We start from the raw sequence: 25,908 nt of genomic DNA, 5'->3' as shown, positions 1-25,908 counted from the left end.
TGCCCAGAGATGTTGTGGAGACTCCATCCCTGGAGGTGTTCAAGGGCAGGCTGGTTGGGGCTCTGAGCAGCCTGTTCGAGTGGGAGGTGTCCCTGCCCATGCAAAGGAGTTGGAACTCGATGATCTTTAAGGTCCCTTCCACTCAAAAAATACTGTGATTCTAAAACCTGTATCAAATGTATAAATTTGAATTTAAAGGATACTATTTCAGTTTTATTTAAAAGGATTCTGTTTGTGTTCTTGGTTTGCCAGTACCTTTGACATAGTATTAGTGGAAATATCCTAATAAAGACTTCTTGTTTTCTAGAAAATTTGTTTGCCTAAATGACAATATTGATCACAATCATAAGGATGCTCAAACAGTGAAAGCGGTGCTTAGGGACTTTTATGAATCAATGTTTCCCATACCTTCCCAGTTTGAACTGCCAAGAGAATATCGGAATCGTTTCCTTCACATGCATGAACTCCAAGAATGGTATGTTACACAGGTTCTCTTCAAGTGATTGTAGCTTGATAGCAGATATTTATAAAATGTATTGGTACAATTAATTTTCCCCCTAGTATTGTCATGAAGGAGTTAACAGTGAAATATTGTGAAGACTAATATTTGAGGTTTGCAGGATTCATGTTTTTCTGTTGCTCCTAAAGTTAACATTTCATTGATGGGCCTGAACTTCAAAGAAAATTTTTTAAATAAAGTAGTTAATGACTTGTGGCTTTCTTTAAATGTAAAAAACCCCATTGTTTGGAATATCTGTTGCACAGGAGCAATATAAACTCTGTGACCTTTCCCACAGAGTGGGTTTTTTTTTAGTCTGTCAGCAATAATGAGTTGAATAGTCATCAGCAAACATACATGTGTCTCATTTTTACTTAATATGTGAAATTTTCATATCTGTGTACTTCTTGCCATTTTTAAAATAATACTTTATTTTCAGAAATCGGAGAAGTTTATTTGAGAATACAAGCAGAGGGTTGTTAGTTATAGCAGTAACAATGAGACAAGAGTAATAGTATAGTAATTTTGTTGCTGGTCCTCAAATGATGAGAAATAGCTGTTAGTAAGGGAAGAGAAAATACTAGAGGAACTGTAGAAAGAATTGGAAGGCATTGTAGATGACAAAAAAAAAGAGTGATTGTATTGCTAGAAGCCCTGCTGTATGAGCGGCAGAGGGAGTGAAGGTCAGACCCCTTTGAGCAGATAGCTGTAGTAATTTGGGCCAGAGGAGCAGATAAAATGTTGGATCCTTTTTTGAGGCTATCCACCAGGAGCTTGTCAAAAGAACACTTTATTCTGACCTATTTCTATCTGATTTCTATCAGTGTGGGTTAAAGCATGCTGAAGTGCTGGTGGAAATCCCTGTTTACCTTCAGTTGAGTTTTCCACCTTTTATCTTGAATGGTATTTAATCTTGGTTTAAGAGCCAGTGTAACAACCCTACAATGGCTCTAGGAGGGTACCAGAGCAGTTTGAAGATTACATTGAAAGTAAAGGAAGTTAAGAAATGTGCAGAACTTGGGCCATATACATTAAATAAGCATTTTGGTTCTTACACACAAGTTAACAGGCATGCATTGTCAAAATGTTGTAGAGAATTTTAGCACAGCTCAGTTTGGAAGGGACCTCAAAAGATTACCTGGTCTTGCCTTTTGTTGCAAAGGGAGCCTAGATGCTCTAGCCATCTAGTATCCTGTCCACTCATGTCTTGAAAACCTCCAGTGATGAAGATTTCACCATGTGTCTGGGGAGGCTGTTCTAGTGAATGACTGTTCTCACTGTAAAAAATTTCTTTCTTATATCCAGATGCAACCTTTCCCAGTCTGGCTTGGACCTCTTACCCCTTGTCCTCGCCATGCTTCTCCATTGGTTTTGTTAGCCACCCTTTAAGAACTTGAAAAAAACTTTCTTTGCCTCTTTCATGGAAAGTCTTTAAAGTTTATATATTTACAATATATGATGCTGTTTTTCTTTCTTTGCGCAGGAGGGCATATAGAGACAAGCTCAAATTCTGGACCTATTGTGTTCTAGTAACACTTATTGTATTTACAGTCATCTCATTTTTTGCTGAACAGGTAATGTTAATATCTTCTTATAAATTCAATAATGTTTAATAGATTGCTGTATGTTCAGAATGACAAACTGGATTTTTCAAATAGGTTTTAAGCATAGCTAGGATTTCTCCTTCATAAAGGCAGTAGAGATGATACATGACTGATGATGAGGTTGCTTCAATGTTTAAGTCATGTTGAGATTCCTTGAAAAGAGTTATATGGGGGGAAAGGAGAGTGGTGTTCCCTTTTCAGGCACTTTGTGACTGTCAGGTTCTTAGAAGTGTGCTAAATTTGGATGTTCAAAATCAGTAATTGTTTTTGAAAGTCTTGGTCTATTAACACACATATTGGTAAAAGTGCAAAGTAAGTTAACAGGAAGAAAATTCACGCAATAACAATGCTCATGTTCTGAAGAAAATCTCAAGGTAAGTAATTGCAAAGGCTCCTATTGGATTAAAAAGTTTTAACTTGAAGGAAAAAAACTTCAATTGCTGCGAGCATAAAATGGCTTTCTTGAACGTGATTAATCCTGCTAAACTTAGAGGGAGTCAATGGAACAAATCATATGGGTAATTCTTTGCAGGTTGGGGCCTTAAGTAACACTTTCCGTGGTCTGATGAAGAGGGTGTAATTCTTGAAAGGTTGGCTTTTGATTATTACTTTTTTTCCCACCTGTAACTTTTGCATGAATCTTTTCCTTCACTTTCAGCCTTTTTTATATATTTGAAAACTTGCCCTCCGTTAGTAACTTAGTTTTGGAAGGTGGTATTCAACTCAGCAGTACAGCTAGGTATATACATACTGTTTAAAGATTCCAGCTTTGTGTTGATCTTCTAGAAACTCAGTGTGTCCTGGTGTTACATTAATTTAAATACCTAAATTAACTTCAAAATTATCAGAATATAGGCATACTGTATTCTTAACTTTTTCCTTGTATTCTGGTTATTGAGAAATGCAGCGAAAATATATACAACTACTAGACAAAGTTGAGTAAATAACTTTCTTTCCTATGCAGTGAAAATTAAAAGATGGTATTGACTTAATTACCATGGCTGGTACAGATTTTATAGATTCGAGGATGAAAGCCTGACCAGCTGTGTACCTCTGGCCCAGTAGAGAACTAAATATTTGTGTTTTTTCCTCTCTTCAGCTAATTGCACTTAAACGGAAGATTTTTCCAAGGAGAAGGATCCAAAAGAAAGTTGGTAATGAACAAATCAAAGTGTAGAAGAGCTTTATTTTGGAGATCAGTCTACCTCAAGATGTGAAAAGCGTTTAAAATCTTTCTCATAAGTGTCTTTATGGTTTTAAATTTAACTACGTTGATATGAAGAAAAAAAATCATGCATCTACAGTTAGAATCTCTGCATTACTCTTCATGATATGGAAGCTGCTGGAGCTGTGACAATGTAAAACAACATAAAAAATTACTTCAGAAGACCTGTACATAGGCAGTTTTCAGCAGATCTTACAACTGTTAGTTCATGGCCATGTTATCCTTTTTTATAAAAAGGGTTAATTAAAGAAATGTAGCTGCATTTATTGCAGTAGATTTTGCCAACTAGATAAAATCTTGGAATGCTAAGTTCTTTGGGATCAGCCTAACAAGTCCTTGATCTTGCATTCCAAAACATTTTGCAGATTTTTGTTGCTGCTCTTTTTAGCCCTACGGGAAACCCAAGAATTATGTAACTTGTCATTGAGATTTAACATATGTTTATTGATGTTGACATTCTTTAAAGCACAGTGACAATTCAGCCCCCAATTTGTAGTATTTAATTAGGATTTGGAAGAAATGTATACTAATAAAAAATACACAGTAACAGAACAACTGGTGATTATTTGAAAGATACTTTTAAACTTATCTGGTGTATAATATTCCAAAAAATACGGTGGTGTTATTTCTTGACTTGATTACAGAGAGAGGGTTGTAATCAAAGGAAAATGATTAAGGTATAGTATTTTACAAGTATTGTAAATATAAAAGCAAAAGTGCCTCTCTATATGAATGAGTAACAGATTGTTTTAATGTAGCAATATATGGCAGCAGTGTTTCACTTCAGAAAACAATATTTGTACTGACATATGAAGCTTTGGTGTTTTTCAGCTTACCTGGGCTTGGCCCTGTGTTTTGCCGATACATCTGAAGAGTACAGTTTTATGTGGGAAATGATACTGAATGTTTTCAAGCAGAAATTTTTGGTGGTGTATCTTCATTTAATTGCATCAGCAGTATTCAAAAAAGCATTAATTTTTTGTAATCGGATGACGTACTAAACGTATGTGCATATGTATTGTAAGATACTTGGTTTGCTTTCAAATAAACTATAATGTGATAACACTTTTGTCATCTTCTTCTGTTTTAAAGTAAACCAAAACTCACCCACTTGGATAAATTAGCCATTAATGCTTATGAATCCTTATGTCAAATATTCTTATTTTTCCCTTCAACTTCCAGCAGGAATAATTAATATTAATTTGACACATGAATGGATTCTCAAAGCAGAATCAAACTTTTGAGCATTGTAAAAATGTAAGCAGTTTTAATTGTTGTATCTCTTGCTAGCAGCAACTTGTGCTGAAGCATCCTTGGCTGCTTGTTCTGTCAGCCAAAGTGGGGTGCAGGCAGAGCCTCTCTCTGCTCATCCGTGTTTCAAAACAAGACGCAAAATATTGTTTCTCTGGCAGAAAAATGGGAAACTGCTTATTTTGAGCAACCTGGTCTAGTGGGAGGTATCCCTGCCCATGCTTGAAACTAGATAATCTTGAAGGTCCCTCGCTTTCAACCCAAACTGTAGAAGTCTATGATTCTGTGATTCTGCTAAAACAAATAACATAAGTAGTTTATATCTACAGTACTTCAGACTAGAAGAAAATGAGAGATTTCAAGAAATGGAAGAAAGCTTTGATAGCTTCTTCAAACTGTTACTAGGTAGAGTCAAATCTGGCCAGTAGCTGTTTTAGGTTGGTGTTTTTTGATATTCTTCTTTCAACTAATATTTAACATTCTAATCAAAATAGCTGGAAAAACTCAGTTGAAATTTTAAGGCAGTTTTTCTGGTGAAGTTAGGTATAAACTGCTTCCATAAGTAGCTTGGCTGTCACTGCAGTTCATTTTTGTTTAAGCAGTTTTTGAAGTTGCTTTGAAGCTCATGGCATTTTTTTTTTAACTTCAGAGTAACAGACAAAAGATGTACCATAAACTTCCTGAGAATTATCCATTGAAAATCACTGCTAAAATCTGTGTGCCCTATACCTGGAAAAAAAGCAAGCAAGCAGAGCAGGCTAAGATGAACCAGTATTATGGTGGCAGCTAAGCACCCAGCCACTCATTCTTCCCTGCCAGAGGAATGAGGGAGGGAATTAGAAGAGTAAAAATTTCTCAAAAAGTAGAAGGTTAATGAGAAGATGGACAATTCAAATACTGTTATGTTGTGGGGTTTTGTTGTTTTTTTTTTAATTTAGATTTTGCATTTGGGTTTCATAAGTAAAGAGCAAAATACCTTAACTGGGTGTGGTGGGTTGACCCTGGCTGGATGCAAGGTGCCCACCAAAGCTATGCTACCACTCTCCTCCTCGACTGGACAAGGGAGAGAAAAGTATAACAAAAGCCTTATGGATTAAGGACACAGAGATCACTCACCAGTTACTGTTGTGGGCAAAACAGACTCTTCTTGGGGAAATCAGTTTAACTTATTACCAATCAAATCAGAGTAGAAAAATTAAAAACTAAATCCTAGTACACCTCCTCCCCCCATCCCTTCTTCTTGTTCAGCTTCACTCCTGGTTTTCTCTACCTCTTCTACCCCAAAAAAACCAAGCAAACTACAGAGGAATATGGGGCATGAGGGTTGTAGTCAGTTCATGGCACATTGTCTGCTGCTCCTTCCTTCTTAGGGGCTTGACTTCTCACCATCTTCCCATGCTCCAGCATAGGTCCCTTCCATGGGAGACAGTCCTCCATGAACTTCTCCAATGTGAGTCCTTCCCACAGGCTGCAGTTCTTCATACACTACCCCAACATTTGTCCCTTCCATGGGGTGCAATCCCTCACGAACAAACTGCTCCAGAATCAGTCCCCCATGGGGTCACAAGTCCTGCCAGCAAACCTGTTTCAGTGTGGGCTTCTCTCCATGTATATACAGGTCCTGCCAGGAGCCTGCTGCAGCGCAGCCTTCCCATGGGGATCACAGCAGGCATCCACCTGCTCCAGCACTGAGTCCTCCACAGGCTGCAGGTGGATACCTGTTCCACTGTGGACCTCCACAGGCTGCAGGTGGATACCTGTTCCACTGTGGACCTCCACAGGCTGCAGGGGGACAGCCTGACTCACCATGGTCTTCATCACAGGCTGCAAGGGAATCTGCTTCAGTGCCCAGAGCCCCTTCTCACCTCCTTCTTCTCTGACTTGCGTATCTGCAGAGTTGTTTCTCATATTCTTATTCCTTTCTCCTGCTGCAGGTGGTTGTGCAGGTTTTTTTCCACCTCCTTAAACATGTTACTCCAGAGGTGCTACCCCTGCTGCTGATGGGCTGGGCCTTGGCCACCATCTTGAAGCCAGCTGGGCACTGGCTATATGGGACATGGGGGAAGTTTCTAGCAGCTTCTAACAGAAGACACCCCTGTAGCCTCCCTGTTGTCCCAAACCTGGGTTCTTCACCAGGTGTGCAAGAACCAATTCACACGTAGTCAAGGTGTTTGTCATTCCAGTTCTGTGCAGAAAGGGGTGATAGGCAATAGTTCACAAATAGTTCTCCTTCCCATAACACAGGATTTCTTCTATAGACCAAAGCATCCAAAATCACTTTAAGTATAATGCTACCAAATGCACCCATGCTCTGAGGGCAGGGGGCTTTAATGAGTAGGGAGCCCTCCTAGCCTAAAGGAGGGTATTTTAGCATGCTTATGAGGTAAGTTGACAAGTAGTAAGTGATTTCTAGTATCAGTTCTACTTACTGTAATTAGTGGCTAAGGCGAAAGACATTTGCAGTTAGTAACTTCTATTCAACTCCTCTTCATGCCAAGATACGCCCAGTAAACATCCCAGGCTGACCTGTCCTTTTCAACATGACCCCCCCACCCCTTCCAAAACCTTGCCATGCAAACCCAATAGACTGGGTGAGGACAGAAAGCCCAGTGACAACAGCAAAAAAAAAATCTGAAGAAAAACATGCAGGTTGTAAAACGAATCTGACTGGAGAACTAATGCCTGCCTGTTCGCACTGACTTCGGGAAAAATCTCCCTTGCCAGCATACTCTCGCCTACACAGACCATAACAACATGCTTTGCGGACTTTTTATCAGCTGAATGAGAAATTAAAGCCTTTTTTAAAGCCTTTTTTTTTTTTTTTTTTTTTTTTTAATAATAAGAAAGGCGGGGGAACGGTGAAGTTTGAAGGAGTTCAACGCTGAACCGGCCTGGAGCGCAGGCCCCGTTGCCATGGCGACCGGCGCGGCGGATGTTGCTGCGCACGCGCCGCCCCCGCGTTGTGCGGCCCGGCCCGATTCCCGCCTTTTTCCTCCGGAGCGGGCGCGGCGGGGACGGGTCCGCGTCCTTGTCCTCCCTTTCCCTCTTTGGGCTGGGAGAGGCGCCGCGGGGGGAGCTTGGGGGCGGTGTGAGGGCCGCTCTGGTGCGGCGGAGGACGTGAGGGGCTTGGGAGGGAGCCGCGCGCCCTGCGGCCCGCGGGAGGGTTCCCGCCGTGTGAGGTGGCCGTGGCCTCGGTGGGCGCTGCGCGGGGGGGAGGAGGGATCATCGCAGCGGCGAAAGGTGGTTGGAGGGAAAGTTAAGGAACAGGGTTGGGAGGCCGCTCTGGCTTCCCCTGGAAGCCTGTTGTGGCTGTGGTGTGGTGGGCGGCCAAGGCTCCCTTGCTGCTGTGAGGTAGGCATGTGTGGGCCTCCAGGGTAAAAAGCCACACATAGGAGATTCACACAAATAGTGGTGTATTTCACATTTTGGGGGGGGGGGCAGAGTGAAAAAGGGAGGTGAGTTTCTCTTACAAAATCGCTGCTGAATGCACAGCTGTGGATTGAGGATCCTGGAATCAGCTAAAGTGGGTAGTGAAGGTTTTATGGGGTCATGGGAGGGTAAGATAACAAAAATTTAAGCAAGGACTGGGTAGCTTTCTGTTTTTTGTTGTATATGTTGTTTCTATTGTTGATAAAGTGCTACGGAAAAAAATACTTTGTCAGTCGTGTTTAATAATTAAAACTACAGGATTTATAAAAATTAGTTTTACTGAGGTAAAGACGTGAACACTGATGTGCCTTTTTTAGAAGGCTGATAGAGAAACTGCATTAGTTGCGTTACATAACGCAGAGACGTAATTGCTAAAAATAAAGATAAGTGAGGAACTTGGTCAGGATTTTTTTAAATGGCAAGTGTGTGTGTATTTGTCTAGTGTGGGATGGCTTGTGGCATCAGATTGTTCTTTGTGGTTTCTCATCTCTCTATTTTGTAAACTATAATATTGTCATAGCTTTTTTGTGAATGCAGTAGAGAAAAAAATACATAATAAGCATAATGGAAGGTGACCAGGCAGGCACCTTAAAGTGCATGATTTACTTACCTGTTTTTCAGGAGAAGCAAGTATATTTCTGCTAGCCCTGGTATTTTTTTTTTGACCCTGTTCTTAAAAACATCACTGATGGGTAATCCTGTGGATTACCTCAAAGCTAAACCAGTTTGACTGTTTGAATATCCTCACAGGTAGATACTGTTGCAGGGCTGTCCATAATAGGTCAATAAAAGCATGAAAACATACTTAACTTTCAAGTATTGTGGGGTAATTTACATAACAAGTATCACAACATACCCTTTCAGTAGGAAGAAAATCTAATCATGGCACCATCAGGAAGGAAGCATGGAGGAAAAGCTGGTAAACAAGCACAGGAAGATCCACCCATACCAGCTTATGATTTTCAGGAGGAAAGAAAAGAGCTGAGTGGATCAGAGGAAGATATTAGAGAAGGTGCATATATGATTATTTTTCTTTTAAACATGAAGATTATAACATTTCTGACTGAATAGAGATTAAGATAACTTCCTTGTTAGCAAGGGTCTGAGGTTTTGTGCAACCTGGTCTAGTGTGGGGTGTCCCTGCCCATGCAGGGGGTTTGGAACCTGATGATCTCTAAGGTCCCTTCCAACCTTAACCATTCTGTGATTCTAAGCATGGTTCATAATGTTCATGACAGCTAGCTTCCTATTTGATTGTTAAGAGAACACAATAGAATAGCTCTGTATAGTGCACTGTTGTGTCTTAGAATTGCAGCTGGAATCTTTATAGAGTAGGATTTTGTTGCATGATTTTGTTACTTTAATGCCATATTCTTCTATCACCTGGCTGCATATACCATGGTGAGATAAGGATAGAACAGAAGAAGAGCTCTGCTTGTATGGAGTGCTGAATTGGGTAGGGCAGTTGGGAGTCTTAATGCTGGCAGTTAAGGATTAATCTGAACCAAGGAGATAAAAAAAGGGGAAGAAGCAGAGAAAGCTGAGGAAAAGAGAAGGCAACCAAGGCATTCTGGTTTAATTTTGAGGCAGTGTCATAGGAAAGTAGATCTTCCTTAAAAAATGCAGTTCTGATTCATCACAATAGGCTTTTTGTGAAGTTTGATATAACAACATTTCTGGATTTTTTCCTTTCAGCCATTATCTCTGGGTTTCTTTCTTACAATTTCTCACCCTCTTCATTTGTTCCAACTAAATTCCACCCCCATGCCCTTGTCAATAGAAATGCCACAGCCAAGGATTTTTATTTTTTTCAAAAATTTAAATACCTGTTGAGTTTTGCTTTTTCTAGAGGTCAGAGTACACAACTGCAGGACTTATTTTACAGTAAAAAGGAATTATTGCAGTTTGGGCCGTTACATTGTGAATTGGGAGTATTTTTTTTATCGCAGTGGACAGAGAAACTAAAACTGGTTCAGACCAGTCTAGAGGAAGTCAAGGCAGCGCCAGCTCAAATCTAGCCTTGCAGAAGAATTAATCACCATTTATCAGCTCCAAGTTCAAAGTTTTAAGAGTTGCATGTTTTATGGATGGGAACTGAGACCCATGAGACATGTTCAGAGAACTGGCATTGCAGAAAAATAGTTACACTTTTAATAATTCAAATGACCCCCCACAAAACATAAGACATTTTTGTAAATATTTTTGAAATTTGTATTAAGGTGAAACACCAGTAATGGAGAAGCATGGAAAGAAAAGACCTTTGGTGAATACTCATGTGATTCCAGATGATGTGGGGTAAGTTTAGGAATTTATTTTTTTTTTTCCAAAATGAACAAGTCTTAAATAGATACTGATTTCAGTTATTCACTATGTTTGTTTTGCTTGGGGTTTTCTTTTGGGTTGATTAAGAAAGCAGGTGACAGGTAATACAGTAGTTGTAGGTTTTAAAAAGCAAATAAAACATTTTAAAATTAGTAATTCTCCAGTTTCTTTGTAGATACTTTTGAACATCCATAAAGAATTTATATATTTGTGTGAGTTCTTAAAAATATTTGTTTCTTTCAAAAGGTTTTTTAAGTTTTATCCTAACTGTTGATAATTCTTTTCCCTCTGATCTTAGTTGCTTGATGATATTAACAGTACTTTAAATGATCAAACTATAGCATGCAAAAGAAATTGTTTTTACAGATAAATCTTATGAAATTCAATATTTCTGGGCAGTGTAAATGTAATTAAAAAGTGTATGTTGAAATAACTTTTAGCAAGATACAGTAGATTTGTGTTGTGGTTTTTGGGTGGCTTTTTTTGGTTGGTTGGTTGGGTTTTTTACTCTGCAAAAGAAAGTGATATCCTGTGGTGGAGAAGATAAAAAAATTTAGATAAATGTTTTCTTTATCCACCATGTTCCTTTTTGGACTTGTCAGCTATTGTAACCACTGCCTTACATACTGGTGTTATAATCTTGTAAAAACAACACTGATATTATTTTTCTTTGATTTTTTTCTTACTGTGCCAGTCATGTTGTGATCAGCTTGTTTGGATTTGATATGCCAAATACCTTTTGTGTTTTCTTTTTGTATCAGGAAAGATCAATTTTGTTTGCTATCCTCCTTCACTCAGGACCCATTGATTCCTAATACTGCCTTTTTACTGGGGAGTAAGTTAATAGATACTAATCAATTTTTTAAAAAACAGCAAATTATTCTAAAAACAAGACCTCTCACAGGAGAGAGTTTTATATCTTGTAGAACAGTAACAGCTCTGTCACTGCCTACAAGTAATAGGCATGTGAAAAAATTAGTTTTAAGCATATACAACAGTCTTTTTCTAAAGTTGGAAAATGGACAAATAAAAATTTTAAACACTGTTTTGCAGGGGTGAAGTACAGAACATGCTAGAAAGATTTGGAGGTAAGTAGGCTTACATTCTAATAAATATAATAAACCATTTATGTTTTAGTTGCAGAATTCGCAGTAATTCCTTACCATGAAGTAACTTTCAAGATTTGCATGAAATGACCAGTCTTGGTAGCATTTGTCAGCATTTCTGAAAAAAGCTAGTTTTCAGTTATATCTAAATAGAACAAAGTGAAAGAAGAGAAGGGAATAATGGCCTATGAAGTGAAATGGAAGTATTAGTGTAGGTGATTACAAAAGGAAGAAGGGAGAGAAGCACGGGTGCTTCTGATGATCAGTTCTGATTAAAAGATGAAGTTTAAGAGGTATTGATATTTTAGAGAAAAGGGACGCTATGAGTTAGCTGTTGCTCTTACTCAAGGCAGGATTGTTTGCTAATGAAGACTCGGAAGTAGGATAGAAGGAAGGAAAATGAATGGATCAGAGAGAGGATGTGTGCTCAAAAATAATGGGTTTGGCATAAGCAGGGACAGATGCCTCAGCAAAAAAGAGAGATTGGACAGATGTTTCCTGAAGTCTACAGAGAAAAGGAAAAGAAATTGCTGTATTAACCTTAAGCTGTGACTTGTTCATTGTATCTCCAAATGTAAATTAAAGAGAAGCATGCTAACATATTAACAATTTTTAAAAAGTACACAACCACATACTACCTTTAATTTATTTCTGAAATTGAAGTAATTTGAATATTACTCTGAAACGTGATTTTTTCCTAGGAAAAAAAAGTGTCAGCATACCTGAATTCCATGAATGTCTGGAAATTTAGAGCTGGCACTGTAGTAATGCACCTAGAGTAATAAGGATTTTGATGGTGTGACTAAAACATCATGTCTGTACTCATAGGTTTGTGCAAGTAGAGAATTCAGAGACTCTTGAGATGTCCAAATAAAATGTTTGAAGAGACATAGTGTGAACTGACTGGATAGTACTGCTAGAGTTTTAAGCATATATGTGTGCTTATTGTATGGATTATGTGTTAGAAGTGTGTATTGGACCATAATAATCAGTAGGGGAACACATGATGACGGTGTGTAAGGAACTATTTTAAATGTACATAATGGAAGTGCTGCAGCTACGCTGAGTTCAAACCATTGGACACTTTCAGTTCACTGTGTGTGTCTGCTCAGAGCCAGTCTGACTGTACCCTCTACCAAAATGAAGGAAGCTAAAGCTGAGTGACATCATGGCACATCCCATTTGGTCTGGCCCCTGAGAGCAGTCGGACTGGAAGCAGGTGCCAGAGTAGCTGGTGGGGCTGGGCAATGAGTAGTTGCATCTCCAGAGGCCAGATGTTGGTCAGGGTTTATGGGGGACTTACGGGAGCAGCATTCACACCAGTGCCAATCACAGGTTGAGGGACACTAAACACAGCAGCCAGGAACCCAGACCACATTAGCTTCTTTGCATTAAAACACACCTCTTTTGCTTCTCCAAAGCATTAGCTCATAAGCATTTTTAATAAAAGGCACGTCTCTACTTAATTTTGAAATATTTCTTGATTTTCAGCTGACATTAACAAGGCTCTATTAGCTAAGAGGAAAAGGTTAGAAATGTATACGAAAGCCTCACTCAAAACCAGTAACCAGAAGATTGAACATGTTTGGAAAACACAGCAGGAGCAAAGGTAACATTTACCCTTGTTCATCAAACCAGTGAAATCAAATTCCCTTTTATGTCACTGCGCAGATAGTTCATCCATCTTCCTCCAGTTAAACAGCAAGTAATATATCTACTAGTTAAACACAAGTTGCATCCAGTTGCATCCCCTTGGATAAAATGACAGTAATAGTTTAGCATAGTGGTTTCTGTTTTGAATGGAGAAACTTAGGATTTTGCATTTTGAGAGCAAGGTATCGTAAAGAACTGGTTTTAGATTTGCTTTTTCTTCATGGAAAATGACCCTTGGTGTTATTTTTGTCTTTTAAATCAATGTTTCTATTTTTTCCACTTCAGTTGGAATTTTCTATTTCTACTTGAAAATTGAAAAACATTCAGTAAAATTTTTACCATTGTGTTTAAGAAAGAAAATAACTTTAATTTTCACATTGTAAATATCTTTTACCTTATGTAACATTCCTCTCACTTCTTAAGGCCTATTTAATTCCTACATCTGATTCTACAGGTAGAGCAAACTGAAAAATGAGACAGCTAAAAACTTAAAGTGAGCAATACTTGTCACTGTCTTGGTCATTTTATATATATGTATTTTAAACTTGCATTCACCTAATTTAAATGTACACAGATAAACTAGAGAATAAAGAACTAACGAATGAGCTAATAGATTTTTCATTATAAACCATGTGTTCTGAGGCCGAGATCTGTAGCTGGGCTAGAAAGAGTAAATCTTAGAAAACCTGATACTGTTAGGAATAAAACTTGTAATTTATTTTTAACCTGAATTTTGTAAATAAGCTCAGTCTCCATATATATATATATAAAATCCGCATTCACTCAGAAAGTGTGTATGTATGTGTGCTCAGTTTTTCAAAACATGCAGTATTCAGTTGGGGCCAAATGTCAAAATAGCCTCTATCTATGCTGGCTCCTTTTATTCTGTCCCATCTGTGTGTTGAACCTTAGCTTTCCTTGTTACTTTTTGTAACATTTGTCATGCTTACAGCTAGTGTCTGTTTACAGGCAGAAGCTCAATCATGAGTTCTCCCAGCAGTTCCTGACTTTATTTCAGCAATGGGATGCAGATGTGCAGAAAGCTGAGGAGCAAGAAGAAAAACTAGCGGTGGGTTTCCAACTTGGCACCTGTTTCACTGTATTTTCACAAGGTGGAAATGTTGTTCTTGAGACACTCAAGAAATCTAAAAACTCTTTATGTAGTTTAAACAAACATACGATTGTTTGCCTCTTGATTTAAAAATTTCATTCAAGCTTGGTGGCTCTCAAACTGTAAATGTTTAAGTTTTGGGATATATTTTAAAGTGAGTAAGGGCGTATTATTGCAAGTTTATAAATGGTGATAAGTGATGCCCCAGGCCAGCATTTGGCTTTAGAAAAGACCAGACCATGTATGGAGAAGAAAGAATGCATCCTGTTACTGTGCATCCATAGTCTTTGTGTTCAGGGAACAAAGGAGTAAAGGAAAGTAGTTGTCTTTTAGCATGCATTGCTTAAAACATGTTTATATATAATACATGTATGAGAATTTGATCATTGAAAGGGGATAGGAATTATCCAGTGGAATGTAGTCACATGATGTTGCTGTATTTGTACTCCCAACACACTTGCAAGTTTTGTTTTTCCCTAAGCAACGTATTTCCCTGGGATACCCTTGAGAGAGCTGTGTTGGATACCAATCCTTATAGGATCTCACAGGGATAATTCTGGTTGGAAGGGACCTCAGGAGGTGAAACAGGGCTTAATCCAGTCTTCAGTCTGTCTTTCATTACTAAGAACAAGGATAACTCTCCAGGCAGAGATCTACAGAACATAACCCAGATTCCCAGTGCAGGCAGAATTTCTGATTACTAGTTACATTAGTTTGCCTTTCAAGTGCTTTTAGTTAGCTAACATGTTTATTTTTTGCTTTAGAATATGTTTCGTCAGCAACAGAAGGTTTTTCAACAGGCAAGAATTGTTCAAAGTCAGAGACTGAAAACCATTAAGCAACTCTATGAGCAATTCTTAAAGGTACAGTACATTTTTTTCTTAGCAGATGGCTGATTCTTACCATGTCACTTTAAACATGTTACCTCTTTTGCTTCTCCAGGGCACTGGCTCATAAGCTTTTTTAATAAAAGGCATTTAAGAAAGCTGTATTAATTCAACTTTTATGAAATAGATTTAAGGTTCATTTAAGGAAAACAACAGCCTAACATGAATATTCCTGTTAGTTTATTTCCCTTGTTACAAATGTGACGTGTTCTCTCTATACTTGCAGACAGATTGCATCTGTTTAATAATGATTTAGTTAAATGTGTTCTCACAGCAATCTGATGGGCTTGCTTGTTCCAAATATTTAACCATAACCCTCAAAGCATATGTTCTAAGCAGAACACAGTTTTGTACCAGTTTAAAGATTATATAGGTCAGTTAAATCACCAGGATTTTGTCTTAATTATTCCCTTAGACTTTTTGTATGTACTGAAAAAAAAAGAAACTTAACCATCTATTAAGAATGTATCTTAGGCTGCAACTTACTGCTGCCAGGGACATTACCCACAAGGAGAACTAGATAATTTTTTTTTCTGTCATTAACCTTTCTAGCTATTGCTGCTTCCTGTAAGGAGAGTGGCCCTTAAAGAAAATCAACTGCAATTCCCTTAAAATTGCCCAGTTAGTAGAACTCCCTTCATCTCTTCCTAAGCCACATTCATTAGAGAGGGTTTTCTTTTCTCTAACCTGGTATTCAAGGTAGACCTTCACTAAAATGTCAGCAGGAAGAGTCTGATTGAAATAATTATTTTATAGTGAAAACAGGACCAACTGGATGGTTATGTAATCAGTCCCATTTAACTTGCCTGTTGTTTTATACATAATTTTTGCATTGACTGGGAGTCCCTACAAACACAGGTTTTTTGGACAGAGCTTACAGCGATTCTGTGTTTTAAACATATGATTCATACTGATAACTGTGATGTGTTTTGATTTGTTGGTTGTTCTTTTTTTTAACAAAGTAGCTAACATACTGGGCAGCAAACAAAAACTGGTGAGTAAAAATACTGAAAATTGTGCATGTGACTTGGGTTAAAAGAAAGTTTTTCCCTGTCAGTTTACACTAAGAACAAAGCACTTTGTTCTCAGAATTTCCTTCTTCCCACTGTTTTTCTAAGTAAGGTATTAAAAATCTAAACTGTGAGAGAAATGAAAGTACCTTAAGCAATAGGTTTTGTAATGAATGCAGAGGCACAGTACCAAATAGTAAGTGCAGGGCTGAGGTTGGAAGGGACTTCTGGAGGTTGTCTGGTCCTGCTAGGAGCTGGTACAGCAGGGCTACCTAGAGACAGTTGCCCAGGACTTGTGTCCAGATGGCTTCTGAGAATCTGCCAAGGATGGAGACTCCACAGCCTCTCTGAGCAGCCAGTTTGAGTGCTCACTCATACTCACAATAAAAAAGTGTTTCCTGATGTTCAGAGGGAACCTCCTGTGTTTTCAGTTTGTGCCAACTGCCTCTGGTCCTGTCACTGGAAGCCTCAAGAGTCTGGCTCTGTCTTCTTTGTGCCCTCCCTTCAGATACTTGTATTCCTTAATGAGACCCCCTGTGAGACTCCTGTTCTTGAGGCTGAAGAGTCCCAGCTCTCAGTCTTTCCTCCTAAGAAAAATGCTCCTGTCCTGTAATCATGGCCCTTTCTTGGGCTCTGTCCATTATTGCCAATGTCTCTCTGGTACTGAGGAGTCTGGAACTGGACACAGCACCCTAGGTATGGCCTCACCAGTGCTGAGCAGAGTGGAAAGATCACCCCCCTTGACCTGCTGGCAGCGCTGCTAATGCAGCCAAGGATACTATCACATGCCTTTGCTGCAAGGGCGCACTGCTGGCTCATGTTCAACTTGGTATCCACCAGGACCCCCAGGTCCTTTTCTGTCAAGCTGCTGAGCGGACCCCAGTAATTCAAGTCTGTCAGTTTATGAAAAACTTTAATTTCTATCTCAGTCATTTCCTAACTGGTTGCTTTTTGAAATTTCATTTAGTTATGATTTGGTTTATTTTTTTTCAAGTCTGGTAGCTTAAAAAAAAAAATTCTGAAATAGAATAACAGGTTAAAATAACTGAAATTCAGAGGATACTGCAGAAGCATTCATGAATAATAAATGTTCCAAAATGTCAAAAATGTCTTCATTGAAGACAAAAAAACTGAACAGGTCAAATAGAATTTTGATTTCTTTCCCTTCAAATAATATCAAAAGGTAAAAAACAAGCCTCAAATAAGCTTAATTAAATACAGAATCTCAGAATTGTCATGGTTGGAAAGGACCACTCAGATCACCGAGTCCAACCATCAATACACACACGCAAAAGAACAAAAGAAAACAAAAAAACAAACACATCCCACCAAAACCCACAAAACCTCTGCCACTAGAGCTTGCCCTGAAGTGCCAAGTCAGTAAAATACAACTACATCCGTACTTAGAGATAGGCATAACTGCATGTCCAAAAGGAAGATAACCAGTGAGGTTTGCTTATTTGGGGAGAAGTGTGCAAAGAGAAAGACCTTTAATGGGTTTTATATTCTTTACTTCAAGTCTCCAAGGTTGTCATTAAACCCCTAACATTCCTGACAGATGTCTGTTTCATCTTTTCTTGTAGAACTCTTTTATTTACTGAAATGTAGAACAACTAGCTGAGACCTCAGAGTGGAGGGGACTGTTTCCTTCACAGGGTCTATATTGTTTAAACATGAATGTAAACTGGAGTACTGTATGTTTTGTCTGTCAAGTTCATTACAAAACTCATCAATTATCAGTGACCACTGCTGCTGTAGAAACTAAACTATAGTCTCAATAATGGTTTTTTTAAGTGAACCCTTTAACATGGAACAGTTCTGAATTAAGATTATCCTTAACTTCAGAGCATGGAAGAGCTGGAGAAGAGCAACGAAAATCTTCTAGCTGGTGCACAAAGTGAACTTCGCAAAGAAATGGCTCTGTTGCAGAAGAAGATTATGATGGACACTGTAAGTATCAGACCTATAAAGAAGTTACTTAAAAGGAAAAATGCACATTCTATTAAAAAGTCATTTGACATTCATTTAATTAGCTCAAAAGTATCATATTTATATGGCATTTTTTCAGTATTATCTCCTTTTCTTGTAACAGCAACAGCAGGAGATGGCAACTGTTCGCAAGTCTCTTCAGTCCATGTTATTCTGATGGCTCAATGGAGAAACAACTTGTACCTAAATAACATGATACAAGTATAGGCATTAGCCATAGAGAAGTATGTTAAGATTTAAATGTTTTAAAGTTCCTATTAAATGCTTTCATGGATTGTTCTTATCTTGTGCCTGATAATGTTATAAGAATGTATATTATTAAATGTATTACTTTCGGGTGGGTATGGACCCCAAACCATTTACTGTCTGTCCAATTTTAATCTTTAACTACTTAATATTCACTTTCAATAGCATTGGACTGTTTAAATTGTTACATTTTATAATGTCAAATTGTAAGAATGAGCTGAATTAACGAAAAATGCATTACCCGGATTTTATATAATTTTAGGCCTTTAGATACATTGTGTAATAGAAACATTTTTTCACAAGCTGCAGACTTAAGATTTTCAGTTTCAACATTTAGTCTGCTGACATACCAGCAGTTATAAAAGTTCACAGAGCATGACACAGCTCATGTAAGTTTGTTTAGTGATGTGTATTATAGTAAATTAAAGCACATTGTTAAGCTAGGCACTGTAATATCTTTGTACTGGTAAGAGATTTATGAACTGCTGTAATTTGTCAAATAAGCAGATTTCTTCAGCTGAATGATGAGCTGAGTATTACAGTTTTATATGACATCTGCTCAAGTAAGCATAATTAAACATTATGCATTTTAGAGTATATTGTTCTTGTAGAACCACTGTTAGAAGTAATCTAATTTATTTAGTACAAGTTATTACAAGCCTTTGAGATGAATATTTTTGCAAGGCCAAATGACTAGCAATTTAGGGAAGCCTATGTTTTAAGGATAAAGCATTTATCTTTCATATATTTCATTACAGTAAATCAGTATAAATTAAACAATCAGCTTATCTTGCACACAGTTTGTTTTTACAGAAAACTATTATCCATTTTTACAAATTAGGTAGTTCTTAATGTATTTAATGCTTAGATTTAATACAACCATAGATAAACCAAAAACCATCTGCACACCCACATGCACAAATGTGATGTTTTCCTAACAGTGTTTTTCAAAACCAGTCCAAACTCAGCTTACTAGCATTTTTAGTTCAGGATCAAATAACTTGATGATGTTCTGGGATGTTCTGCTCCAGTTCTGGGACCGATGGCTAGCTTACAGAAACTTCAGCTTTTAGGTTGCAACTGAATTTGAACAACTGGTATGGAGCTCTCCTGCATCTGCTGCATCTCAGGGAAGGAGCAAACACAGAAGTTGTATTGCTAGAATGATGGATGGGCATATGGGCCTCTGGTGGATAACAGGAAACTATGCTAATTTGTAACTGTGCTGCTGAGGCTGTGCCCTCTAAGGATGATTATATGATGCTATGAAATTCAGTTAACAGTTTTTGCTTCCTCTCTTCAATACTAGCTTATTGGTTAGTATTGTGCTTCATGTTCCTGGTTTATTTCATCAGCATTGCCTCATGTTTCTGATTTCTTGGCCAATTTCTGCATTAATTTACTACCTTTCACATATTTCATTCTAATCCTTAAAACCTCTCACTCTAAAAAAAATTGTCTTTTCAGGAGGTGGTTAATTTGTTCCCAGTATTCATACAAACTGAAACAGTCTTTACTCTCTTCTGTTTGCCCAATGCCTGCCTTCAGGCTAAGTTCATGTGTAGATGCTGTCTTCCCCAGCCTCAACCAGGTGTAGTAGGAGTCATCTGGAATTGGTATCAGTCACTTAGAGAGCTAATCCTTTGACAGTAACTGTTAGTTATCCCTTTAAGCATCTCAGTATATCCTTCTTGGGCAGAAGTGTGGTAGATGGCATTTTATTCCCCCCAAATTTAGCAGACAATACACAGCTTTTGAAGTTCCTTGACACCTTAGGAAGTTTTTCTGAATTAAAAGTGCAGCTGGCAAGCTGCAGTGGCAATATTTTTAAAACAAACCATAGCATTCTTCATTGTACAGTTCAGGAAGGACTTTATATTATAAAGTCACAGCTCAGCTACGTATCAGCAACTGAAAGTGGTAATGGACACTTGAACAGCTTTTTACAAAAATCATATTCAAATAGTATCTCTTCAAAGGAGCTTAAGCTTACAGGGTTTGTGTAAAAGTCATTATTTGCTTGTACAGATAATAAGCTACTTTTAAGCAGATTTTTCTTTAATGACAACCACCCTTTAGCTATAGGCACGATGTTAGCCAGTGGGTCTGTTCTTACAGAAGGGCTGAGAGTGGACCTGACTTTCTGTTTTGGAGAGTTTCACTATACATCACAGTTTTGTTCTGTGCAGTTTCATTTGGATAGAGTACAATGATAGTTACAAGACAAATGAGACAGATTATAGATGAACACAGTGATAGAAAACATACTTCAGAGGGAATTACATATGGGTGTGTTGCATTGTCACAGTCAAACAGTCACAGCCATTTAAGTTTATCAGTGAACTTCATCATTCACTAATGCAGTTCACAGGTACAAGTTGGGGTAGGTAAAGTCTGTGTCCTCTAAGCATACAACTGCGCACAGTCTAACGCTGGAGTACAATGAGGCAAACCTTATAATGACCACAAAACTAGAAACTTGGCCTTGAGAGAAAATACAAGCTACAACTGTATTTAGTAACAGTAGGTTATATACTTAGATACAAGAGAAAGCATGAATCCTAAAGGCACTCATAACAGTATTTTGAAATAGAAGAAAATTTTCCTGAGCTGTACCTCCTTCATGCTACTGATCTAGTGGCTTGTTCTTTATAAATACTAGAACTAAAGTGAACTAGTTTTACCTTGTAGATGCCTCATTTTACCAGCAGTACTGTAATCATTGATATCTCTGACTACCACTGCACTGCTATTCCAAGACAACTTGATAATTGAATGCTAGAACATTAGTCCCTTCGTCTAGGGAAAAGTTAAATTCCTCTTTGAATTCTGGTTGGTAGCCCCTTGGTTTGCAGGCTACATTGACCAGACCAGAAGTACAGAATTAAGGTTACCTACCATGAAATGCTAAAGTTTCAAATGTGGTATTCATTATCTGAAATAACAGCTTGTCCTGGTTTGAGAAATGTATAGAACACAGGAGGGAACACATCCTGGTTCAAAAGTACTCATCACAACAGAATTTGCAAGACTTCATATTTAGTATCTGGGACAGAGTGAGCTTTCTCATGAAACTGTGTTCTTCAAAAGCTTAATTTGTCTTCCCAAAAAAAGAGCTTGCTTCATTCAACATTCCTCCCCTAACTGCTTCTCCTCTTGTCCTTGACCTATTTAATCAGTCATTATGGTTTTGAACCTGTTCAGGAGCTTGATGAGATGAAATTCTGAAGACATGAATATGAAGATGAGCAGCAATCTGTAGGCATACACCAGTGGCATATCTCAGCATATCAAACAAGGATATGAACTTCAAAAGAACAAAACAGAACAGGTTAAAAAAAAAAGAAAACAAACCCTAAGTATTTTTTTAAGTTGTCCCTACTATGAATATTAAGCTATACTTTAATCAATCTATCCAAGTGACTAGTTTAACAAGTATTTTAACATTTAGATAATAGTCTATTTTAGGAAAAAAAACCCTAAACAAAACTAACCCCAAAAAACCAAACAGCATTAAACACCTAAAATATGATAAACAAAGCTTGTTAGTCTGCATTTAGCAGAATAAGTTTAAACAAATCACCTGAACTGAAGCATAATTACAAGAGAGATCTGTAAATGTACTTCCACATCTCTGTTCCAAGGAAAGAAAGCCAGTCAGCTCACAAAATACACATTTACATGGTATCTGGGCACTCCCTTTGCAGTGACAGCTGCAATCTGAGCAAGGCAGGAAAGGCAAAGTGGAGTCACAGGGACAGTTCTCCATTGCTTTAAGCACGCTCCAAATGAAAAGTATAAAACAAAATGCTTACCAGTGCTATCCACAGAACAATATATTCATCAATGAAACTGTTGAAGTACTGGTTCAAAAACAAAAGTCCTGGCCCAATAAATGCAGTGTCCTGCAGACAGATTTCACTTTTTGTCATGTGAGCCACCTATGTTAAAAAAGAAAAAAGACAAACTTGCACCACTACAAGATCAATGTCTTGACCAGAAAACCTCCACCTCAGTTGTGACAGGGCACAACAACCTCACCCAGCTACAGCCTGCTGGTGCTGCTTTGTAGGAAGCAGTCAGCAGGAAGGCCAAGGGCTTCATAAATGCTCTAGGGCCTTGCTGCTCCCTGACAGTTTCTTTCCCAAGGACCAACGAACCTCCTTCCAGGTTATTCAATCAATATATAGCACTTTAATCAGTGAGAACAGCTACTTGAGTTATCAGTTGACTTTTTTTTTACTTCATTATGTAAGAAACATGTACATGACCCTCAATGTTATTTTGTAGTATGACATCTATAGCAGTTCATTTTAGCTATGTGCAGTTCCCCACTCTTTCTTCCAGTGCTGTATTTGAAGGGAAAATTGAAACTGAAAGTTAGTACTGTTCACTTGAAATTCTTTTTACAAGTCTAACTTGAAAATTATGGCTTTACTTGGCCAAAAGCTTACTAGAACCTAGGCTTCTGCTTAGGTGACAAGACTTGTTTATACTGCTTAGTAGAGACAGTGACGTATGCAGAGACACTTGACAGAATGACCAAGAGAACACCTTGACCCTTCCATATTTGGCATTCTTAGACACAACTTAAGCTCACCTTTAACTGAGAGGCAGAAGAGGTTTTTATTGTAAGAGACTGGAGACCTAGTAAAGGACATCTGAAGAGTCCATACCAGGAAGCTGAAAAATGGCAGAAGGAAAGTAGTCTAGGTGCCAAGGTGGCCATAAAATCAGCCTGTCATTCCTTGTTTCCATGCATTGTGGATACTTGGCAAATATGATTAAAGTACTGAGAGGTTCCTGTTGACAAAGTTGTCTCTTAGCATAATATACATCTATGCTGAATAGCAGAATTCACAGAAAAGCCTCTGAGTGCTCTAGTCTAAAGACAAGACAAACCACAAAGGCTTCCACTCTTAAGCCAGCTAAAGATGCATCTCCTGCTAAAGGGATTTGCTGCAGAGAGCATCTCCTGGCTTACATCTGGTGTGATGTGCAACAGCTATGCAGTTGGTGCCCATGGAGCAGCCGTGGCACATCAAAACAAGCTGCACAGACCTTGGCTCATGTCTCCACTGGGCCTCCCACCTGGTCAAGCCTTAAGTTTTTACTGCAGTTTGCTCACTCCAGCATGCCTGCAGGATAAGGTCTCCTGAAACAGCATCAGAAAACTGGGAGAGCTAAACCCTGCAAAATCTTTTCCCCCACTACCTTTACAGATTTGCCTCTGGAGCAGACTGCCCTCAAAGCTACACATAAAGCACCACAGGAAACACGGTTTGCTCAAAGTGTCCATGAGTGAGCTGACATAGATGCAGTGATGACTGCTGGTTAGGAGGACCCAAGGGTCCCCTGGATGAGCAAGGGAGCAGAGGTGTTTAACAGAATAGAACAGCCTTAAGTTCAGTTTTATGGCTCAGTCTTCTTATCAGCATTCCCTCTCCTAAACAAAGTTAGTAGCTCACTGGACAAACTCCTGTTCAGCAAGAATGTCTCTAGAATACCTGTATTCTAGAGTTTGAAAAATGTCATGTGGGTGGAAAAAAAAAAATAAGCTGTCTGGAATACTGTTGTTAGCAAATTTGTAGTATGGCAGGGTTTTTTTTAATCCATTGATGAGGTTTTTAATTAAAAAAGAGGTAATGATAGAGAAGTTTCTCCATTTTAATGATTCAAGGAAATTCCTATTTCAGATAATTAAATCAGAAGTCATAGCACTGTTAGTAAGGCTTGAGGGACCACAGTTATGATGTTAAAGACAAACAGCGTATTTCTAGGAGTAAGTTAAACAAAGCTGAAAGTTCTAACCAACACATTCAGCAATGAGTATGTGGTTGTGTCAGCATCATATTTAATCTCTCTGTAGGAACCTCAGCCCACTTCAGTGTCTTGGTCATAATGAAACTGGTAATACAGTGGCAGAGCAGAATGGGAAAACTTGCACAGCACCCACTGATCCAGCAAGCATTAAGCCAGAAACCAGTTTAGTTTTAGGAGGCTTAGGACTGAAACAAGATTCCTTACCACCAACTTCTGTGAGATTTTTGCATTTACAAATCCAAATGTCAAGACATACAGGCAAGAATGTTTTTCAAACAGCTGTGTTGTAGACTTTTTATAGATCACAATGGCCAGTGTCATAAGTAGTCCAATGTGCAGGCCTGGTGAAAGGACACTTGTTCCCTGAAATACAAATGGTCAGAAAATTTGTCTTGAGCTTCAGACATACAGCAAAGTCCAGATTTAACACATACTGCAAATCCCATTAAAAAAAAAACAAAACAACAGAGTTGTCAAAATTCAGGGAAAGTCCATTAGCATTACATGCCAATGCTATTAGTATATTTCACAGTGATCACTAATCAGTTTTGTAAGAAAATTCATTGCTTGTTCCTGCAATAAAAGAAATCCAGTAACAGGCAGAAAGAAGGCAGATAATTAATAGAATCATAGAATGGTTAAGGTTGGAAGGGACCTTAAAGATCATCAGGTTTCAACCTCCCAGCTACGAGCAGGGACACCTCCCACCAGACCAGGCAGCACAAGCCCCATCCAACCTGGCCTTAACCACCTCCAGCAAGGGGGCTTCCACACCCTCCCTAGGCAACCTGTTCCAGCAACTTACTACCCTCATGGGGAAGAATTTCTTCCTGATGTCTAACTTAAATCTCCCCCTCTTCCAGTTTAAAACCATTACCCCTTGTTCTATCACTGCCCTCTCTGGTGAAAAGCCCCTCTCCCAGCTTTCCTGTAGCCCCTTCAGGAACTGGAATGCCGCTCCCCAGAGCTTTCTCTTCTCCAGGATGAATAGCCCAAACTCTCTCAGCCTGTCTTCATAGGGGGTGCTGTACCCCATTGATCATCTTCATGGCCCTTCTCTGGACTCTCTTCAACAGATCTGCATCTTTCCTGTGCTGAGGGCTTTGCTTTAGCCATCCAACACTCCTATGCTCATCCACTTAAATGCTTAAACAGGTAATACTCTTGTGATCACCTGAAATGCAAAAAATTATGGACATAAAATATTTGAACCTCCTTCAGATTTTTAAAGTAACTTACTGCTATTGTGGATCCATTCTTTCCAACCCCTCCACCAAAGATAACACGGAAGTAATTGAAAAAAGAAAGTGCTATTCCACACAGTATGCCAAAAACTGCCAAGAACTTCAGTTCTAAGCCCAGCAAGGGGACCTTAGCAGGAAAAACAAGAAGAAAGATATTAACAGTTAACAACAGCTTTTTTATAAAGTTATTTTAAAAGTTACTGATACCTACTAAACAATGGTTTTATTTGAACTCTTATTTTCCTGGGAACATGCTCAGGAGGACAGTGTTTGGAATTTGTTTCTTTACTAAGAAGACAACAAATTTATTTTAAAATGTTTAAACTCAACTTTTGAGTACTTAAGTTCTGGTCTGTTTGTCCTTACAACATTCTTAAAATATTTTTACTTCATAAGCAGAAACTTGCACTATTGCATCCCTCAGGCATGGGAGTGGGGGGAGAAGGACAGTTCCTTCTATTTCACTGGGTAACACAACACTGAACCACAGGAAACACAAACACCATCTG

The 25,908-nt window shown here is 38.4% G+C and overlaps 4 protein-coding genes across 10 annotated transcripts in view; 2 read left to right on the top strand and 2 right to left on the bottom strand.

Annotated features, from left to right (window-relative positions):
- The window catches only part of GNPTAB (N-acetylglucosamine-1-phosphate transferase subunits alpha and beta), a 47,727-nt gene extending 43,334 nt beyond the window's left edge, over positions 1 to 4,393 (top strand). For 5 of the 6 annotated variants that reach the window (XM_051616089.1, XM_051616063.1, XM_051616110.1 and 2 more), the window contains exons 19-21: positions 308 to 475; positions 1,983 to 2,073; positions 3,203 to 4,393. In XM_051616089.1, the coding sequence (XP_051472049.1) occupies positions 308 to 475; positions 1,983 to 2,073; positions 3,203 to 3,280 (337 nt within the window). In that variant the 3' untranslated portion in view covers positions 3,281 to 4,393. Of the gene's footprint in view, positions 1 to 307; positions 476 to 1,982; positions 2,074 to 2,635; positions 2,694 to 3,202 lie in introns of all 6 variants that reach the window. The other variant, XM_051616079.1, reaches the window with a different exon arrangement.
- A 3,061-nt stretch (positions 4,394 to 7,454) lies between these two features.
- On the bottom strand, positions 7,455 to 7,805 carry LOC127384720 (acidic proline-rich protein PRP25-like). The gene has a single exon (XM_051619571.1). It carries the CDS (start codon positions 7,803 to 7,805, stop codon positions 7,455 to 7,457), a length of 351 nt encoding a protein of 116 aa, XP_051475531.1.
- Positions 7,806 to 8,215: 410 nt separating this feature from the next.
- Positions 8,216 to 18,243, top strand: SYCP3 (synaptonemal complex protein 3). Its single transcript, XM_051621746.1, has 8 exons — positions 8,216 to 9,020; positions 10,228 to 10,303; positions 11,384 to 11,418; positions 12,928 to 13,045; positions 14,059 to 14,158; positions 14,965 to 15,063; positions 17,943 to 18,047; positions 18,190 to 18,243. The coding sequence occupies exons 1-8, from the start codon at positions 8,891 to 8,893 to the stop codon at positions 18,241 to 18,243; spliced, it is 717 nt and encodes a 238-aa protein (XP_051477706.1). The 5' UTR covers positions 8,216 to 8,890.
- The window catches only part of CHPT1 (choline phosphotransferase 1), a 28,278-nt gene continuing 15,800 nt past the window's right edge, over positions 13,431 to 25,908 (bottom strand). The window contains exons 5-9 of one of the 2 annotated variants that reach the window (XM_051621722.1): positions 25,395 to 25,526; positions 24,360 to 24,518; positions 22,148 to 22,273; positions 21,529 to 21,639; positions 13,431 to 18,269 (exon numbers count right to left, since the gene is read on the bottom strand). In XM_051621722.1, coding sequence (XP_051477682.1) covers positions 18,225 to 18,269; positions 21,529 to 21,639; positions 22,148 to 22,273; positions 24,360 to 24,518; positions 25,395 to 25,526 — 573 coding nt within the window. In that variant the 3' untranslated portion in view covers positions 13,431 to 18,224. The remainder of the gene's footprint in view (positions 18,270 to 21,528; positions 21,640 to 22,147; positions 22,274 to 24,359; positions 24,519 to 25,394; positions 25,527 to 25,908) is intronic. The other variant, XM_051621732.1, reaches the window with a different exon arrangement.

The sequence above is a fragment of the Apus apus genome, chromosome 1 (genome assembly GCF_020740795.1).
Source record: "Apus apus isolate bApuApu2 chromosome 1, bApuApu2.pri.cur, whole genome shotgun sequence".
Classification (NCBI taxonomy): Eukaryota; Metazoa; Chordata; class Aves; order Apodiformes; family Apodidae; genus Apus; species Apus apus.
The sequence above is the reverse complement of the archived record's forward strand: the minus strand, read 5'-3'. Positions and strand labels throughout refer to the sequence as shown.

Coding starts and splice junctions, on each gene's coding strand:
- LOC127384720 (XM_051619571.1), bottom strand. CDS start 7,805: ATGATCCCTCCTCCCCCCCGCGCAGCGCCCACCGAGGCCACGGCCACC.
- SYCP3 (XM_051621746.1), top strand. CDS start 8,891: ATGGCACCATCAGGAAGGAAGCATGGAGGAAAAGCTGGTAAACAAGCA. Junction 15,064..17,942: donor TCTATGAGCAATTCTTAAAG/GTACAGTACATT, acceptor CCTTAACTTCAG/AGCATGGAAGAGCTGGAGAA. Junction 18,048..18,189: donor AGAAGATTATGATGGACACT/GTAAGTATCAGA, acceptor TTCTTGTAACAG/CAACAGCAGGAGATGGCAAC.